Genomic DNA, 20,187 nt, shown 5'->3' on the forward strand with positions numbered 1-20,187 from the left:
CTCTCTCCCTCCCCCCCCCTCTCTCTCCCTCCCCCCCTCTCTCTCCCTCCCCCCCCTCTCTCCCTCTCCCTCCCCCCCTCTCCCTCCCCCCCTCTCTCTCCCTCTCCCTCCCCCCTCTCTCTCCCTCTCCCTCCCCCCCTCTCTCTCCCTCTCCCTCCCCCCCTCTCTCTCCCTCTCCCTCCCCCCCTCTCTCTCTCTCTCCCTCCTCCCCCCCTCTCTCTCTCTCCCTCCCCCCCCTCTCTCTCTCTCCCTCCTCCCCCTCTCTCTCTCTCCTCCTCCCCCTCTCTCTCTCCCTCCTCCCCCTCTCTCTCTCTCCCTCCCTCCCCCCCTCTCTCTCCCTTCCCCCCCCTCTCCCCCTTCCCCCCTCTCTCTCCCCCTCTCTCTCCCCCCTCCCCCCCTCTCTCCCCCCCCACCCCCCCTCTCTCCCCCCCACCTCCCTCCCCCCCTCTCTCCCCCCCACCTCCCTCCCCCCCTCTCACCCCCCCAGCTCCCTCCCCCCCCCTCTCCCCCCCCCACCTCCCTCTTCTCTTCTCCCCCCCCCCACCTCCCTCTTCTCTTCTCCCTCTTCTCTCCCCCCCACCTCCCTCTTCTCTTCTCCCCCACCTCCCTCTTCTCTTCTCCCCCACCTCCCTCTTCTCTTCTCCCCCCCCACCTCCCTCTTCTCCCCCCCCCACCTCCCTCTTCTCTTCTCCCCCCCACCTCCCTCTTCTCTTCTCCCCCCCACCTCCCTCTTCTCTTCTCCCCCCCACCTCCCTCTTCTCTTCTCCCCCCCCACCTCCCTCTTCTCTTCTTCCTCTTCTCTTCTCCCCCCCCACCTCCCTCTTCTTTCGCCCCCTTCTCCCCTCAGCTCTCTGTTCCCCCCTCATGTCCCCCCTCACATCGGGGGCACCCCCCTCTCTCCACCCACCTCTCAGTTCCCCCTCTTCACCCCCCTTCACCCCCTCACGTCCCCCACCCACCTCGTCCTTCAGCTCCTCCCCCCCCCCTTCACCCCCCCTCACCCCCTTCACCCCCCCCACCCCTCAGTTCCCCCCACCATCCTTTTCCCATTTCAACCCAGCAAAAAAAAGAGATTATGACACAGTTTTGACAGGACCCAGGCGCATTGATTTCGCCTGAGAGGGGGTTGATTTTCCACAGAGAGCATGTATGACTTTGTCGGGAGGTGATGGCCTCATGGTACTATTGCTGGGCTGTTCATCCAGAGACCCAGATAACGCTCTGGGTTTGAATCCCGCTGTGGCAGATGGTGGAACTTGAATTCAATAAAAATATCTGAAATTAAGAGTCTAATTATGACCATGATCCCATTGTCGGGGGTAAACCCATCTGATTCACTAATGTCCTCTTAGGGAAGGAAGCTGCCATCCTTACCTGGTCTGGCCTACATGTGACTCCAGACCCACGGCAATGTGGTTGACTCTTAACTGCCCTCTGGGCAATTAGGGATGGGCAATAAATGCTGCCTGGTCAGTGACACCCTTATTGTGTGAATGAATAAAGGAAATGCTCTGAAGGCATGTCTATAGAATGCCTCATATGGCCTCCTACTCTGCTGTAGTGTTCAGTTTGCAGTAATGTGGCCAATTTAGATGGAGGGGTTATGTAATGCTGCCACTTATTCTGATTCTGCCATGTGGACTCGACAGGGTGAAGCCTGGCTTGATTTGAGGTGTGGATGGACCATGTGCAGGCAGACAGCATTTGTTTTGCATGGCATTGAGGTCAACACAGAAAAGGTGGGCTGAAGGGCCTGTTCCTGAGCTGTACTGTCTCTGATGGATAAGTTTTTAGTTTAGTTATTGTGGAGTGATTAGATAAGGAGGCAGGTTCCTTAAAAGACTTGTATTCCACAAAAAAAGCAATTAAGAAAAGCTATACAGACGATAATTAGGGCCATCTCACAACACCCAGTAAAATAAAGGTTCATCCTATCACTATTTGTAATAGAAACTCAAATGCACAGAAATTACACCTACTATCTCAACTCCTGAATTTTCCAGTTAGCAGTGAATCTCTTGAAGAGTACAACGGGAGTAGGTGCACTCTTAAGAGGGAAATCAGGAGGGCAAAAAGGAGATGTGAGATATAGAGGTTAAAGAGAATGCAAGGAACTGTGCAAATACATTAGGGGCAAAAAAGCAACCAGGGAGAGAATAGGCAGCCTATGGACCTTTTAGAGGGTCCTATGTGTGGAACTGCAGGAGATGGATGACTTAGTAAACTAGTATTTTGAGTCAATATTCACAGTGGAGAAGGATATGAAAGCTAAAGGACTTGGAGAAATAAATACTGATATCTTGAGAAGAGTCCATATTACAGAAGAAGAGGTGCTGCATGTTTTAAAAGCATAAAGGTGGATAAATTGCTGAGACCTGATCAGGTGCATCCTAGAACTTTGTGAGAATCTAGGGAAGTGTTTGCTGAGCCCCCAGCAGAGAGATTTTTATCATCGGTAGCCACGATTGGAGTGCCAGAAGACTGGACGCTGGCTAATGTGGTGCCTTTGTTTAAGAAAGGCTGCAAAGGGAAACAGGGAACTACAGCCCGGTGAGTCTGATATCAGTAGTGAGTAAGTCATTGGAGGGGATTCTGAGAGACAGGATTTACATGTATTTGGAAAGGCAAGGACTAATTAGGGAGGGGAGGAAAGGCTTTGTGCATTGGAAATCATATCTCACTCACTTGATTGAGTTTTTTGAGGATGTGACTAAGAAAGTAGATGAGGGCAGATCAGTTTGACATTGTTTATGATTTGATACATTGTTGTCATGTGCCAAAGTGCAGTGAAAATTTCTGTTTTGCGTGCGGTACAGGCAGAACATGACACACAGATCATTGGGCGATTGAACAGAGTGAGGAATACCAAGTTACAGCTGCAACAAAGGTTAACATTAGATTTGAAATTTGAGAGGCCCTTTCAGAAGTCTAATAACAGTGGGGAAAAAAGCTGTTCTTGAACCTATTGGTACACATGCTTAAACTTTTGTATCTTCTGCCTGATGGAAGAGGTTGGAAGAGATTATAACCAGGTGGGAGGGGTCTTTAATGTTGGCTGTCTTTCCACGGCAGTGAGAATTGTAGATGGATTCAACAGATGTAACAAAAACAGAAGTTGCTGGAAAAACTCAGCAGGTCTGGCAGTATCTGTGCAGAAAAAAAATCCAAGGGAACATTTCAGGTCCAGTACCCTTCCTCTGAATTGTGTGGAATTTGCACATTCTCCCTGTATCTGTGTGGGTTTCCTCCCACAGCGCAAAGATGTGCGGGTTAGGGTGGATTGGCCATGGGAAATTGCCCATAGTGTACAGCACTGTGCAGATTAGGTGGGTCGGACATGAGCAAATGCAGGGATTGGGGAATGAGCCAGGTTGGGATGCTCTTTGGTGTGGACTGTTGGACTGAATGGCCTGTTTCCACACTGTAGGCATTCTATGAGTCCTTATGGACGTGCTGAATTTCCTTAGCCTCCTGAAGAAAGTAGAGACATTGTTGCCCCTTCTTGACCATCGCATCAATGTGGGTGGACCAGGGCTGTTTGTTGGTGATTGTCACTCCCAGGGACTTGACGCTCTCAACCGTCTCCACCTCAGCACCATTGATGTAGATAGGGGTGTGTCCTCCACTCCGCTTCCTTAAGTCAATGATCAACTCTTTAGTTTTGCTGATGTTGTGGGAGAGATTGTTATCTTTACACTACGTCACCAAGCACTCTGTCTCTTTCCTGTATTCTGTCTCGTCACTGTTTGAGATCTGGCTGCTAGAGTTCGAATGAAATTTGGCCACGCAGCTGGCACGGACTTTAGTAAAGCATTTGACATGACCCTGCTTGGTGGACTGCTTCGTAAAATTAGATCACATGGGATTCAGAGTGAGCTTGCCAGTTGGGAACAAAACTGTCTTGGTGGAAGGAGACGGAGGTGGAGGGCTGTGTCACAGGTTAACAGGGATGTTAAGGCATTTGGAACACTTACCCTCATTGGTTAGAGCATTGAGTATAGGGGTTTGGATATCATGTGGTTGTACAGGACATTGGCAAGACCACATTTGAAGTACTGTATACGCTTCTGGCTGCAGTGCTATAGGAAGGATGTTATGAAATTCACCAAAGATCCTCAGGCAACACCTTCCAAACCCACGACCACTTCCATCTAGAAGGACAAGGGCAGCAGATACATGGGAACACCACCCCCTGCAAGTTCCCCTCCAAGCTACTCACCATCCTGACTTGGAAATATATCGCCGTTCCTTCACTGTCGCTGGGTCACAATCCTGGAATTCCCTCCCTAATGACACTGTGGGTCAACCCGCAACAGGAGGAATACAGCGATTCCAAAAAAGCAACTCACCCTCACCTTCTCAAGGAGGCAACTAGGGACGGGCAAGAAATGCTGGCCAGCCAGTGACGCCCACATCCCATAAAATGAATAGAGAAAAAAGAAATGGAGAAGGTACAGAAAAGATTTACCAGGAGGTTACCAGAATTGGACAGTTTAAGTTTTATAAGGAGAGTCTGAATAAACTGGAATAACAAGGTGTAGATCTGGACAGACACAGCAGGCCGAGCAGGAAAGCTGATGTTTCAGGTCCGGACCATTCTTCATTTTCCGAAGAAGGGTCCGGACCTGAAACGTCAGCTTTCCTGCTCCTTTGATGCTGCTTGGCCTGCTGTGTTCATCCAGCTCTACACCTTGTTATCTCAGACTCTGCAGTTCCGACTATCTCTGGATAAACTGTGGACTATTTTCACTGGAGTGTAAGAGGCTGGGGGGGGTGACATTATAAAGGCTTATAAAATCATGAGAGCCACGGATGAGGCGAACAGCAAAGGTCTTTTCCCTAGGGTAGGGGCGTTCAAAACTAGAGGGCATAATTTTAAGGTGAGAGGGGAGAAAAATTTAAAAGGAACCTGAGGAGCAACTTTTTCACACACAGGTTCGTGTGGAGACTGAACTGCCAGAGGAAGTGGTGGATGTGGGTACAATCACGATATTTTAACAGACATTTGGACAGGTACATGAATAGGAAAGGTTTAGAAAGATATGGGCCAGGAGCAGGCAAATGGGACTGGTTTAGTTTGGGGAAATATGGTCAAGTTGGGTCTGTCGCTGTAACTGACCCCTTAGAGTTTCCTTTGATGAATGAGATCTGCCAACTTGAACTAAATTAATTCCATTTGCCTGCCCCTGGCCCATATCATTCTTCACGTGAGCAGCCTAATCTTTCTCTGTCCTAATAATCTACAAACTCTTTAAAATAAAATACTGTCTTTCCGAAATCCAGATTCTAAAAAAAATGATGCTATATGCACACAAGTCCCTCCTGGTTTTCAGGTAAATTCCACATTATCCCAGTCTTTATCATAAGGGAAAGAGAGACACATGACTTGGTGGTGACCTTAATCTGAAGGAAGCCGGGAATTTCTTGGAACTGTGGGAATTGAACCCATGTTGGCACCATTCTGCATGATAAAGCAGCTGTCAAGCCAACAGCCCCCTACTGCATAACAAGGTGTAGAGCTGACGCTCTAAATGGCCATTTCTGATGAAGGGCCTTTTTTGATTTAGATTAGATTAGATTAGATTCCCTACAGTGTGGAAACAGGCCTTTCGGCCCAACAAGTCCACACCACCCCTTGGAGCATCCCACCCAGACCCATCCCCCATAACCCACACACCCCGAACACTGCGGGCAATTTAGCATGGCCGATCCATCTAGCTTGCACATCTTTGGACTGTGGGGGGAAACCGGAGCACCCGGAGGAAACCCACGCAGACACGGGGAGAATGATGCTGCTTGGCCTGCTGTGTTCATCCAGCTCTACACCTTGTTATCTCAGATTCTCCAGCATCTGCAGTTCCTACTGTCTCTGATACAATTTTAACCCCTTACTGCATGCTAGTCAAAATGGCTGCCAGCTAACCACTAGTCTGCTTTGTGCCTGACTGAAGAATGCCTCTTAACTGAGGACTGTTGCAGCAAATGGGTATAAACTGGGCAGAAAAGCTTCTTTTCAGCCAAAATAAAAATGTGCTGACTTTTAATTCCTGCCTATTTCATGGTGGCGAAGTCTATATGTGCACTCCTGTCTCCCATTTATCCTAACACTCTGGTCTTTTTCAGTTTCCACCTAAAAAGACTCATGTACCTGTGTTTGCGAAACTTGCCATGACCTCTGCTACAACAAACTCCAGAATTTCCTGTTACTGTGCGTAGTGCAGTTGTTTACCTGAAAGAAGTACAAAGAACTATTTGAATTAACTGAGACTTAATTGAAGCTTGTATGGTTATTGACTCGAAGTGCAGTTCCTGCAATAATGAAACTTTCCCATTCCTGGTAATCTCCCTCATCCCCATCACACCCCACTTTGTTAATTTTGGTCTTCCTGATTTGAATTACTCTGTTGTTGACTTCAACTCCTGGGCTAAAACTCTGAATTTCCCATCCTCCGCCTCTTTTTTTTAAATTTTAAGACACTCCTTAAAACATAACTGCCCCTTTAATGGCTCTTTTTTTACCTCATGTTGAGCTCTGCTGGATACAGCTCCTGTGAGCACCCCAAGGTGCCAAAGCTGTTATTGAAATGTAAGTGTTGTTGTTAACCTAACTTTTCTAATATTGAAACTTAGAACAAGGACTTCAATCTTTCCAATAACACTTTTTTCAAAAGTATACTTTATTTATGAACATATCTTCATGTTACATACATAGTTACTGAAGAAGTTCAGTTGCGCACAGTAGCGTATGGAGAAACAAGCACTAGAGTTTGACTCTGTCCTGCAAACAAACCCAAGGCATTTGTTACTTGTGCAAGACTATATTTGCAAAAACTTCAGATACAGGGGTGTCCAATAAAGACCTCAGACAGTGGTCTTTCCCCACTGCGCCTTGGAAATGGCTGTCCCAAGTTTTATTGTGTATCTCAGCACATAGTCCTGAACCTTAGAATGTGCCAGTCTGCAGCGCTCAGTCAGGGTCAACTCTTTCACCTGGAACAACAGCAAGTTTCAGTCTGGCCAAAGAACATCTTTCACTGAGCTGATGGTCCTCCAGGCACAGTTGATGTCTGCCCTGTGGAGCAGACTGTAGGACACAGAGTCCCGCATCACGGCGCTGCTCTGAATGAGCCTTGGTAAGAGCTGCTGCATTTCTCTGCACACTTCATTTCCAACGGCTTGTTCCAGAAGGAAATGTGTGACCGTCTGTCCCCACCCACCCCACCTGCAGTCACTGTTAGGGCGGTGTGTGATGGTGCAGACTCACCCAGCATATATGAAGGATCTCACAGATAATGTCCTTCTCAACTCCAGCCAAGCGTGTTGGAAAGTTCTGGTGATGAAGCATTCTACCAAATAACTTTGACAGTCTGCTCAGGAATCCATGCGATAGGATCCACCTCCTCCTTTTCCCGCAATGTCACACGGGCGCTACCTGCTGACCGCTTCCTAATCGGCTTATGGTCAAAGGTGCTTTGCTTTGCAAGTTTTTCTATGAAGGGCAGGTGATACAGAATGGTCCAACTAGTTGGAGCATTCTGCAGCAACAACATCAGCCCCATACTGATTGCAGGAAATTTGAGTCCTTGATCCAGATTAGGACACGCGAAGCTAAATGTTTTGAGACACAGACAAGGAATACACTTTAGTCAGAGTTTAATTCCAGCCAGCCACACACCATAAACCCCCAAAACTGACTCCTCTTTATATAAATTTGAATACATTTCTTGGTAAAACAAATAGCCAGATGAATTAGACCAAATTAAACAGAAGCAAAGCAAATTTTAAACAGCCTCTTGGTCACTATAACTAAAAGGTATATCTTTGAATATTTTTTCGTGACAGTTGTTAGTCAGGAATTCACAGAAATTTCTGTCTGAAATTGAATCTTGATCCTTCGACAAGCAAAGCTATGGTACAGAAATAGAATAGGAGTGTGCCTACAACTTTTTTCAGAGAGAAATCACGACCTAGTTTGGTGGGGGATTGAAAAATGATATTGGAGTTGGACAGAGAAACAGGGAGAGAAATTGGCTGGAATAGCAGCCTTTACCCTCTCTCTCTGGCTTTTCTTTGTCTGAAACACTTCTCAGCAATGTTTATGATTTGGAAACTGACTGGAAGGTTGCACCACCACAAGTCGGTACCTCCAACAGAAGTATTCAGCATCTACACCGTTGTCTCCAGCAAAATGAGTTCAGCCAGCCAAAACTGATCCAGGAAGAAAATATCCTAATTCCAATGGCTGGTGTGGAAAGCAATGTTGGCTATGATAGTTTTTTAAAAATAAAATTAGCAGTTACTTTGTGTGTGTGTGTATACAGTTCAAACCTTTTGTTAATAATCTTTACATCTTTTCAGGAGTGAATTGGGGTAGCACGGTGGCACAATGGTTAGCACTGCAGCCTCACAGCGCCAGGGACCCAGGTTCAATTCTCAGCCTTCAGCTGACTGTCTGTGTGGAGTTTGCACATTCTCGCCGTGTCTCTGTGGATTTCCTCCCACAGTCCAAAGATTTGCAGGTTAGGGTGGATTTTCCGTGTTAATTTGCCCCCGTAGCGTTCAGGGATGTGCAGGTTCGGGTGGATTGGCCGTGGGAAATTGGCCATGATGTCCAGGGTTGGGATTCGGTGGTGGGGGGGGTGTGGGTTGCTCTGTGGAGGGTTGGTGTGTTCTCAATGGGCCAAATGATGTCCAATAGTATGATCCCAGCTGTGAGGTTAATAGTGGACAGATCAGATCTCAGAGCAAAATCTAGCTTGATGAGTCATAATGTTTAATTTTTCAGTTGCTCACTCTGGTGTATAGTCACTGATGTTCTTTAGCAAAAGAACGCGAGTTTATTACACAAGGAGAACATGTAAGGCTTCAACATAAGCACAAAAAATATTCTTCATAGAATCCGAGTGGTATTATTCCCATCTCACATCCTTAGTTTGTTCCTTTAACTGACTCTTTCCAGTTTTGATGGGCTAAACCTCAACTTCAGACCCTATTGATCTGTTAATGACTTCATTAACTACTGATTGTGTCTCACTTCTTTCTAAAGCACTGGGGACTGAGAGACGTGGGTTTAAGTCCCACTTGTTCCATCAGTGTGTAATAACATCTCTCAACAGGTTGATTAGAAAAATAGGCTAAATAAAAACAATAATCTAAGGCACTGGCCTTCAGTTGGAGCCACAGGTAGACAGGGTAGTGAATAAGGCTTTCAGCATGCTTGCTTTCATTGGTCAGATCATGAGTTTTTTTTCCTCTATTAATTCATGGGATGAGGGTGTCACTGACCGGGCAGCATTTATGGCCCATCCCTAATTGTCCAGAGAGCAATCAAGAGTCAACCACATTGCTGTGGGTCTGGAGTCACGTGTAGGTCCAGACCAGGTGAGGATGACAGTTTCCTTCTCTAAAGGACATTAGTGAACCAGATGGGTTTTTCCTGACAATTGACAACGGATTGATGGTCATCATTAGACTTTTAATTCCAGATATTTATTGAATTCAAATTCCACCATTTGCTGTGGTGGGGTTTGAGCCCAGGTCCCCAGAAATTTGTCTGCAGCTCTGGATTAAGAATCCAGTGATAATGCCATTGCCTCCCCTAAGGAGTTGGGATGTCTTGTAACAGCTGTACAAGATGTTGGTAAGGCCATATTTGGAGCACTGCATGCAGTTCTGGTCACTCTACTTTACAAAGGGTATTATTAAACTAGAAAGAGTGCAGAAAAGATTTACTAGCATGTTACCAGGACTGGAAGGTTTGAGCTATAAGGAGAGGCTGGATAGGCTGGGACTTTTCCCCCTGGAGTGTGGATGACTGAGGGGTGACCTTGTAGAGGTCTATAAAATCATGAGAGGCATAGATAAGGTAGATAGTTAACAGCGTTTCCCCATGGTAGGGGTGTCTCAAACTAGAAGCCTAGGTTTAAAGTGAAAGGGGAGAGATAGAAAAGAATCCAAAGGGACATTTTTTTCACACAGAGGGTGGTGAGTGTCTGGAATGGACTTCCAGAGGTTGTGGTGGAGGTGAGTACAATTTTGTCATTTAAGAAACGTTTGGGCAGGAACATGGATAGGACAGGGACAGAGGGATATGGTCCAAAATGACATTCTTTTCCAAGGGAGGAGAGCACTGTTACTATCACGGCCAGATACGAGGCAATGCCAAGTCTAAAGTTGCACTGTCCACTTGCGATGGACTACAGTGAGTATGACCGGGAGCTCTCTACGCGAAGATTGCCTGGGGGTTTAACAGCGAAAGTCGTGGGTCACCGGGTGAACTCGGGCTGGGGCCTGGCACCGCTCCGCACAACAGTTCAGTCCAGACAGACAGAGTGAAGGAGAAACCAAGCTATTGGTGGAGGACGGAAAGCTGGCCTGATTTGGCACATAGATTGCATCCCACCTCTGGCAAGCCGGAAGGATGGAGGCTATAGGGAAGTTAAGGATGGCTTTGAAGTCTTTTCCCATCCTTGCTTCCCAGAGTTGGGCCATGGATGCCCATTGCATTGTGGTTTTTATTTCTGCGCTTTTTGCCCAGCCCTAATTTCCCAGAGGGAAGTTAAGATTCAACCAGTTTGCTTGGGATCTGGAGTCAAACGTAGGCCAGACCAGGTAAGAACGGCAGATTCCCTTACCTCAGTGCCCCCCTCCGACAATTGGCAATGGTTTCGTGGTCATCATTAAACTCTTAATTAATTGAGGATTAGGCTATTGTACAAAATGCGGAGGAATGGGATTGTGGGAGATATAGCAGTTTGGATTGGAAATTGGCTTGCTGAAAGAAGACAGAGGGTGGTAGTTGATGGGAAATATTCATCCTGGAGACCAGTTTCTAGTAGTGTACCGCAAGGGTCGGTGTTGGGTCCACTGCTGTTTGTCATTTTTATAAATGACCTGGATGAGGGCGTAGAAGGATGGGTTAGTAAATTTGCAGACAACACTAAGGTCGGTGGAGTTGTGGATAGTGACAAAGGATGCTGTAGGTTCCAGAGAGACGTAGATAAGCTGCAGAGCTGGGCTGAGAGGTGGCAAATGGAGTTTAATGCAGACAAGTGTGAGGTGATGCACTTTGGTAGGAGTAACCGGAAGGCAAAGTACAGGGCTAATGGTAAGATTCTTAGCAGTGTAGATGAGCAGAGAGATCTCGGTGACCATGTACACAGATCCTTGAAAGTTGCCACCCAGGTTGACAGGGCTGTTAAGAAGGCATACAGTGTTTTAGCTTTTATTAATAGAGGGATCGAGTTCCGGAACCAAGAGGTTATGGGTGAAGCTGTACAAAACTCTGGTGCGGCTGCAGTTGGAGTATTGTGTACAGTTCTGGTCACCGCATTATAAGAAGGATGTGAAAGCTTTGGAAAGGTTGCAGAGGAGATTTACTAGGATGTTGCCTGGTATGGAGGGAAGGTCTTACGAGGAAAGGCTGAGGGACTTGAGGCTGTTTTCATTAGAGAGAAGAAGGTTGAGAGGTGACAATTGAAACATCTAAAATAATCAGAGGGTTAGATAGGGTGGATAGGGAGAGCCTTTTTCCTAGGATGGTGACCGCGAGCACGAGGGGGTGTAGCTTTAAATTGGGGGTGAAAGATATAGGACAGTTGTCAGAGGTAGTTTCTTTACTCAGAGACTAGTAAGGGAATGGAATGTTTTGCCTGCAACGGTAGTAGATTCGCCAACTTTAGGTACATTTAAGTTGTCATTGGATAAGCATAAGGACGTACATGGAATAGTGTAGGTTAGATGGGCTTGAGATCGGTATGACAGGTCGGCACAATGTCGAGGGCCGAAGGGCCTGTACTGTGCTGTAATGTTCTATGTTCTATGTTCTATTAATTGTGAAACCTGGGTGGCATGGAGAAATTGGGCCGAAGGGCCTGTTTCCATGCTGTAAATCTATGACTCTGTGACTCTATGTTCTAGTCTGTATAGGATCCTCTTGTAGCACAATGGTAGTGTCCCCATCCCCATCTGGGTTTAAGTCCCACGTGTGCAATGACATCTCTCGACAAGTTGATTAGCAAAATACGTTCAATTTTTAAAAAATGAAGCTTACTATCTTACCAATCCCACCAAACTAGCATCAGTAATTCTGACCACGGAAACCAGAGTGGGTACCTGGCAAATTCACCCTCACCACCTGCTCCAAGTGTTCTCCAGGTTGGACCAACATGTCAGCACAGACGCAACTCTCATTGTAACGCTGCAGCAAGGGGACTGTGTACTCAGGGGCGCCTTCCCTCTACCACCCCCCCCCCCCACCCCCCCAAGCTCAGGGACTACACCAGGCTGTATCTCCGACTGTCGGAGTTGCAGCAGGCCCCTGTCTGCTCAAGCAGGAGAGGGGACAACCTTCATTCAGGGACTTCCCAGCTCAGTAAGGCAAGAGCTGCCTCTGATACCAGTCCAGGCCCTGCCTGGGGCAGTCAGGGTCAGGACCCTGCCCTCCCAAGGGCTGAGGAGCTGAACGTTGGGCAGGCCAGCATGCAGCTTGTCTCTCTATGCCCCACTGTGGGCTGCTTTCCTCCTGGAGTGAGATGGAGGGAGCAGGGGCAGGTATTAAAGGAGATGGAAGTGGGTAGCATAACTGTTACTGTTGGAGTAAGTTGGGGAAGTGGCGTGAGTCAGTGGGTAGCACAGAGGGCATGGAGGGTTAGTGGTGCCAGGGGTTAGGGTGAGTGAGAGAAGGTGTTGTAGGTGATAGTGAGAGTGTCAGAGCATGAAGCATGGTGGGTAGTGGGTACAGGAGCAGAGAAAGAGTGAGTGTGAGGTATCAGGGAGAGGATGGTGGCACTTACTTTGGTGAAGTGGAGAAGGTTGTTGACTTCCTTCCTGCGGAGCTGGGCTTTCCTCCAGGCAGCTGAGACTGCACTGACCTGGGTGCCCCCCTCTGGCTGGACCGGGCTGGCATGGTCTGGTATTGTGGCCTCTACAGCTGGTCCTGGGGGTAGAGGAAGCCTTTCCTCTGCACGTCCCCATCCAGCAGGTCCCTGCCCTCATAGCTAGGGGACAAGAGGCACCAATTTCACCCTGTCTGCCCCGTCCAGGGGCTAATCTCAGGAACTGTGCAGGGCAGGTTCGCACTGACAGAGCTTGTCCGGGTTTGCAGTGGGTGGTTAATGATGGCCAGGAGGCTGGTAAATTCTGGGATATCTGGTGAGGGGGCACATCGTTCTAAGAACAGCGCATGGTAAGATGGGGCAGGAATCGGATATGAGGGACACTTTTTAGGGGGTAGGAATGGCAATTAATGAGGCAGCTTTGGGTAAGATAACAGTGAGAAATCCCACTAGGCTTCAGGGCGAGAAACTGTCCAAAAAAATCTCAACTAAACTGACAGTCAAAAGAACAGTAAGATTCAGCCAAAAAATACAGAGAGAGGGAACAAGATAGAGAGTGACAGCAAGAGAGAGGGAGAATGTATGGTCTCTACGTTTGCATTTAGTCACCGTTTTGCATTAAATTTGTTTGTGGAATGACTGAGGAAGTTCTGAATGTTTGTTGTGCAACTTCTCCATTGTATTAATCTGTGAACAGAACAAATGGTTTGTATTTCTGGAGGACTTCACAAAGGGTGCTAGGGTTTATAAATTGCAAGCTGAGCTCAACATACACTTGCTCATTCGCGGAGCGAGGGATTGAATTGTCTCTGACTGCCTTTTGTTCATTGGGAACGATAGAAAGCCAGAACCTGGATGTGTGTTTGTTCAGCTGCTGTGTTATTTCAGTTATGGTTTGTAACTCGAGCAACTTAACACAACTTTCATATAGTCCCATTGAATCCAGTATTTCTCAAAGTCAAATCCACAAGTGTACACTGGCACAACCCCTCCATTGGCGCGAGACAATTGGCTTTTTTGTCATTAAAAAGCCTTTCATGCGATGTGGGCATCACTGGCAAGGCTGACATTTATTGCCCTTGAAATGAATGGATTGCCCACTTCAGAGGGTGGTTAAGAGTCAACCCCATGCCTGTGGGCCTGGAGTCACATGTAGGCCAAGGATGGCAGTTTCTTTCCCTAAAGGATGTTAGTGAACCAGATGAGCAATCTGTGTTCTAGGAGGTCCCCAATTTATGAACATCTGACTTAACACTGCTTGTACTTGGCAACTTGATCCCATACAGAGTTTTAATTCTGAAGAGCCAATGTACAAACATTCCCTGTACTTAGAGACAGCTCCTTTGTAATGCCCGACATTGTGTCCAGACTTGCGTAAAAAATCGACCTGCCAATGGGCTCCATTTGCCAGACAACATCCTGGTAAATCTCCTCAGGAACCCATCAGCAACCTGGGGCTGCCTGTACTTGTAGACAATGGGCTGGTCATGATGAGATCACTAGCTTGATATTCTGAATTTATGAAATGAATTTAAATTCCACCAGCTGCTGATGTAGCATATTAAAGTGTGCCCTTGGAGTGTGATGCTGCCTTCAGTTCCAGTGAGATTGCCAGTGTGCTCTCGTCTCTTGCCTCCTCTATAGCTAACGTGGCCTAGGATTTCAGCAGTGAATCAAATTTCACGCCAGCATGCCTAATTCTGCTGCTCCCTGGTTCATCCTGTTCCACTCAGTTACAGGACACTCCACCTCTATAAACCCCTCTCCCATCATGCCAAGCATAAGCAATGCCAACCAGCACCCACTATGAAACACTTTATTCCACCTCCCTCACTACAGCTGTGCATTATCACAGTATCACCAAACATGGACTGTCTCTCACACTATCCTACTGTGTGCAAGCGGCATTTTAAAAAAGAAGTAAGGGATACTAATTGATTTTATAACAACTGCAGAGGGGGATTTACCAGGATGTTGCCTGGCATGGAGCGGAGGGGATTTACCAGGATGTTGCTGTGTGTTTCTTCTAGACATGTGCATTTGACAACAATCTATGTATCGGACCCGGAGTTTGGGTTGTATAGTGGGGAGCACTGCCCATCCTAACCTGAGCATTCCTGCTTCTGCCATCAGTCCTGATAGGGGGATCCCATTGGTGTTCCATTGATTTGTTTGAATATGTGGGTGGTGAAGGGGACGTTGGTTGTGAGGCACCGATCCAGCAGGTTCAGGGGGCTGTCCTTGTTGATGCTTTTGGTGTCATGGGCTGCCTGCCTTCCTGATCCATCCTGCAGTGTGGCAATTGACTCTTTGGTCCATGTTTATGGATGTAAATAGTGATGTTACATTGAAAGATATCATTATCTCCTCCTCCTCTCTTGTCCTTCATAACACATAAACAACATCCTCACTGGGATAAAATTCACAAAAGAAGAAGAGAACACTAACCAACTACCCTTCCTGGATATAATGGTAGACCATAAGAACAACAGGGAACTCCAGACCCGCGCCTACAGAAAGAACACACACATGGACCAGAGACTTAATTACTACAGCAACCACACCAACATCCATAAACAGAGCTGCATCAGGACACGACTTAAATGAGCCACAACACATTGCAGCAACTCGGAACTACACAAAGCAGAACAGGAACACATACAGAATCTTCAAAAGGAATGGATACCTGAGAAACACAGTTCACTGTTACCTCGGTGACAGACCACAACAGGAAAACACAACACAACATGACCAGACACACTAGTCACCCAACTGTACATCAGGAACATTTCAGAGATAACCACAAGACTACTCAGACCCCTTGGTATCAAAGTTGCCCACAAAAGGCATGGTGGCACGGTGGCTCAGTGGTTAGCGCTGCAGCCTCATAGCGCCAGGGACCTGGGTTCAATTCCAGCCTCGGGTGACTGTCTGTGTGGAGTTTGCACATTCTCCCTGTGTCTGTGGGTTTCCTCCGGATGCTCCGGTTTCCTCCCACAGTCCAAAGATGTGCAGGTTAGGGTGGGTTGGCCGTGGGAAATTGCCCACAGTCCCCAGGGATGTGTAGGTTAGGTGCGTTAGACACGGGGGATGGGTCTGGGTGGGATGTTTTTTGGACAGGCGATGTGGACTTGTTGGGCCAAATGGCCTGTCTTCAGACTGTAGGGATTTTATGACACTGTGATTTCTATGAGAACACCAACACTTCACTGGAGATGCACTGACAGTGTTACCCAGCACGGTGAGAAAACGTCTGCAACAAACGCACCGGCTTGGAGAGCAAGTCTACAACCTCATCCACACCCCGAGGTACAAATCTTCTCAAAAACATTAAAGCTTAAGGGTATATTTGGCAGAGATATACAGAATTGTGCAGATTTTGCAAAAGTATTTGAAAATTTCTGTAGTGGAAGTGTTGGCTGACAAAGGGCCCAGATTAGCGTGATTGATGCAGAACCAGAGCAGATGTGATGGGAAAACAAATTGTGTCATGAATTGTTCTAATAAGAAAATGCTGTTTCTGAAAAGACAGTGGAAACAGATTCATTAATAACTCTTAAAAGGGAACTGAAGAATCACTTGAGAAAATAATGTAGGTATTATAGGGAAGGGGCAGGGAATGGGATTAAGTGAGCAATTAAAATAGTGAGTGTGCTAACATAGTGGACAAATAACTTGCTGCTGTAATGTATCATTCTGTACTTACAAGGGGGTTGGAGTTTAAGAGTAGGGAAGTCTCACTGCGACTGTTCAAGGTGCTGGGGAGACCACATCTGGAGCACTGTGAGCATTTGCTCCCCTTATTTAAGGGAAGATATCATTTCATTGGAGGCCGTTCAGAGAAGGTTCACGAGGATGAACCCTGGCTTGGGAGGGATTGTCTCATGATCAAAGGCTAAACAGGTTGGAACTGTCCTCACTGGAGTTTAGAAGAAGGAGAGGTGATCTCATTGAAACATATTGGATTCTTAAGGGGCTTGACAGGGTAAAAGCTGAGAGGATGTTTCCACTCATGGGAGAGTCTAGGATCAGAGGGGATTGTCTCAGAATAACAAGGCACTAATTTCAGACTGAGAGAAGGAGGGGAATTTCTTCTTGAGGATTGAGAGCCTTTGGAACTCCTTGTCACAGAGAGCTGTGGGGGCAGACTCCTTGTGTACATTTAAGGCCGAACTAGATTCTTGATCAGTTGGGGAATGAAAGGGAAAGGGGAGGAAAATGGATGTGAGGAATGTCAGATCAGCCATGACTCTATCGTATGGGGGAGCAGACTCAAGGGGCTGAATGGCCTGCTCCTGTTGCTATGTCTGATGGTGGTTGAGCAAACTTCGATGGGATTACAGATGAAAATGCCTGTCCCTTCTCGCACTGGAGCCATCTGGAATGGCAAAGCCGATGTCTATCTCCAATAGCATCTGAACATAAAGCTCACCTCAAGTTGAGAGCTTTCAAGCGACGAAACTTGTTTGATGTTCTACCCCTGAGAATGAGTAGATTACTTTGCGACATTCTCGATGTCTTCTCACTGGGGCGACAGGTTTGTGAGCAGTTTTTTTTGCATTCAGAAGCATTCTCTCTTCATCAGTTTGTAAGGACAGATTTAAAACCAGCGCGTCTGCCATGATTTCAAGGTGGACCTTGGAGAATATGAGTTCCCTGATTGGACTAGATTAACAGTCCCAATCAGGGAGCCCAGGCTGACAGATAGAAAGAGGAGGGTCAGAGGTTCCGTTCACCCCGAGAGCTGGCTCTGAGGGAGCTGGATCAGGGTCAGGGGCTCTCCAAATGTAAGTAAAGGGCAGCTTAGTGACAGGATACCAGCCTTTTGTGGAGTTATTTCAGCCAGCACTTGTACAAACCGGGAATAAGAGTCAGCTGTTCCGCTATTCAACGGCTGATCTGATTTTAACCTCATCCCTACGTTCCTGTGTATCTCCGATATTCTCTCAGCCCCTCAGTCATCAAGAATATCTCACCTTCTACAAACATATTGAAAGATTCTGCATCCAATGCCTTTTGAGGAAGGGAATTCCAAAGACTCTCCACCTTCGGAGAGAAAAATGTTTCCCCAACTTGGTTTTAAATAGGCGCCCCCTTATTTTTAAACTCTGACTCCTCTTTCTAGATTCTCCACAAGAGGATACATGCTTTTCCACATCCACCAAGTCACGTCCCCTCAGGGTCCAAGACAGTTCGACTCAGTCACCTCTGAATATTCCAAACTCCAGGGAATGCAGGCCTAGTCTGTCCAGGCTTTCCTCACGGGGCTATCCACTCATTCCAGGGATTAGTCTGGTGAACTTGCCCAAAACTGCTTCCAATGCATTAATATTCTCCTGTACACAGTGCTCCAGATGTGGGTCTCACCCTTGTATAACCTCCTCACCCTTGTATCCAATTCCCCTCAAATAAAACCATCACTTTCTATGAGCTTTCCCGATTACTTGCTGTACCTGCAGACTAACCTTCTGTGACCGATGCACTGGAACACCCTGATCTCTCTCTGCGTCTCCGAGCTCTGTAAACTTTCACCGTTTGGATCGATTCTAGCTTTCTATACTTCCTGTCAAAATGGACAATTTCACACTTTCCCACATTGTACTCCTTTTGCTACATTCTTGTTCACTCACTGAATGTACTGAATTTTCCCACCCCTAATTGTTGAGTTCCTGACGTAATGTCCCTCAAAGCATCCACTCCATTACAGCTGGAATAAGATGAAGTTAACTGACCACATACAGATATCACAATGGGCTAATAATTCCACTTTTCTTTGTGGAAAAGTTACACCGAGCAGAACTTGATACAATAGATGTTGAATACCCTCCCTTCTATACTACCTTTATAAATGAAATGTTCCCTTATGATTAATTGAGATTTTGTCTTAATTTCAATATTAGTGCTAAATTTTAATATTTTTAACCATGTGGCAGTTCTGCCATTAGCATTGTCTTTTTTCTCAGAATTGTTTTAGCTGAATTTTAATGGCCCATTAATGACCATTTATTTGTCTTCCCCCTTCTTCCTTTCCATCCTCTTATCAGATGTCAGTTATTATTGTGTAATCTTGAATCCTCATTGCCACACAGAAGCTTCATGCCAAGTGTAAAACGAGTAAGATGATTGTCTAAATTTGGTAATCTTAGTTCAAACATTGACAACTTAAAAGCATGTTGAGACCTATGCTGCTACTGCTGAAGGTGGGATTGCGGCAGGTAATTAAAAAGGCAAGTGGAATTTTGTCTGCCGTTGCTCGAGGGATGGAGTTTAAGGACAAGGAGGCTATGCTTCAGCTGTATAGGGTCCTGAGATATACCAGCACTGGAGGGGGTGCAGAGGAGATTCACTCGGTTCATTCCGGAGTTGAGAGGGTTGGATTATGAGGAGAGACTGAGCAGACTGGGATTAAACTCATTGGAATTCAGAAGAATGAGGGGACATCTTATAGAAACATATAAGATTATGAAGGGAATAGATAAGGTGGAGGCAGGGAGGTTGTTTTCACTAGCAGGTGAAACAAGGACTAGAGGGCATTCCCTCAAAATAAAGGGAAGCAGATGTAGGACTGAGGTCAGGAGGAACTCCTTCGCCCAAAGGGTTGTGAATCTGTGGAATCCCTTACCCACTGAAGCGGTTGAAGCTACCTCGCTGAATGTGTTTAAGGCAAGGCAAGATAAATTTTTGAATAGTAAAGGAATTAAGGGTAGTTGGAGCTGAGTCTCAAAAAAGATCAGCAGTGATCTTATTAAATGGCGGGGCAGGCTCGAGGGGCCGGATGGCCTACTCCTGCTCCTGGTTCTTATGTTTTAAGTGCCTTTCTATGTAAAAGATACTATCAAAATGCAAATTTGCTGCGTTTGGAGTGGTATATCAGTGCTTCTGGAAAGAAGTGGGATCATTTCACCTTTTCTGCTTCATGTTTGCAGGATGCGTCTAGTTAAGAAGATTTTCTACTGCCTGATCCTGGTGCCTCCTGTCTGTATCGTATTGTACTGCTTCCTTCATTACCCTGAGAATACTGTGGATATCAAGTACAAAGGAAGGAGCAGTCCACACAACTCACCTGGATATGAATTGTGGTCACTTAGAGAACAATACCCTCATATATCTTATAAAAAGAAAGAGAATATTGCCAGGTAAGAGTCTCTCAGCCAACAAAGTACAAAAGTACGGAAAATAATGATCAGCATATACAAATTAAAAGCTGTGCAATTTGTATATGACAGAGCAAGAACAAGACAAAAGATTTGCATTTGTATATTGTGATGAAACATGTGCAATAAGGCATTAGTTGTGGGATTTGGATCCTTTCTTAAAATAAAGGCAGTATTGACTTGCATAAGCTGTATTG

General features: G+C 46.4%; 1 protein-coding gene across 2 annotated transcripts in view; it reads left to right on the forward strand.

The window, feature by feature from the left end:
- Positions 1-8,419: 8,419 nt before the first annotated feature.
- LOC125448302 (beta-1,4 N-acetylgalactosaminyltransferase 1-like) overlaps positions 8,420-20,187 on the forward strand; it is a 117,898-nt gene continuing 106,130 nt past the window's right edge. The window contains exons 1-2 of one of the 2 annotated variants that reach the window (XM_048523534.2): positions 8,420-8,519; positions 19,763-19,972. In XM_048523534.2, the coding sequence (XP_048379491.1) occupies positions 19,764-19,972 (209 nt within the window). In that variant the 5' untranslated portion in view covers positions 8,420-8,519; position 19,763. Of the gene's footprint in view, positions 8,520-18,981; positions 19,037-19,762; positions 19,973-20,187 lie in introns of those variants that run through there. The other variant, XM_059643347.1, reaches the window with a different exon arrangement.

This window comes from Stegostoma tigrinum, chromosome X, assembly GCF_030684315.1.
Source record: "Stegostoma tigrinum isolate sSteTig4 chromosome X, sSteTig4.hap1, whole genome shotgun sequence".
Lineage (NCBI taxonomy): Eukaryota > Metazoa > Chordata > Chondrichthyes > Orectolobiformes > Stegostomatidae > Stegostoma > Stegostoma tigrinum.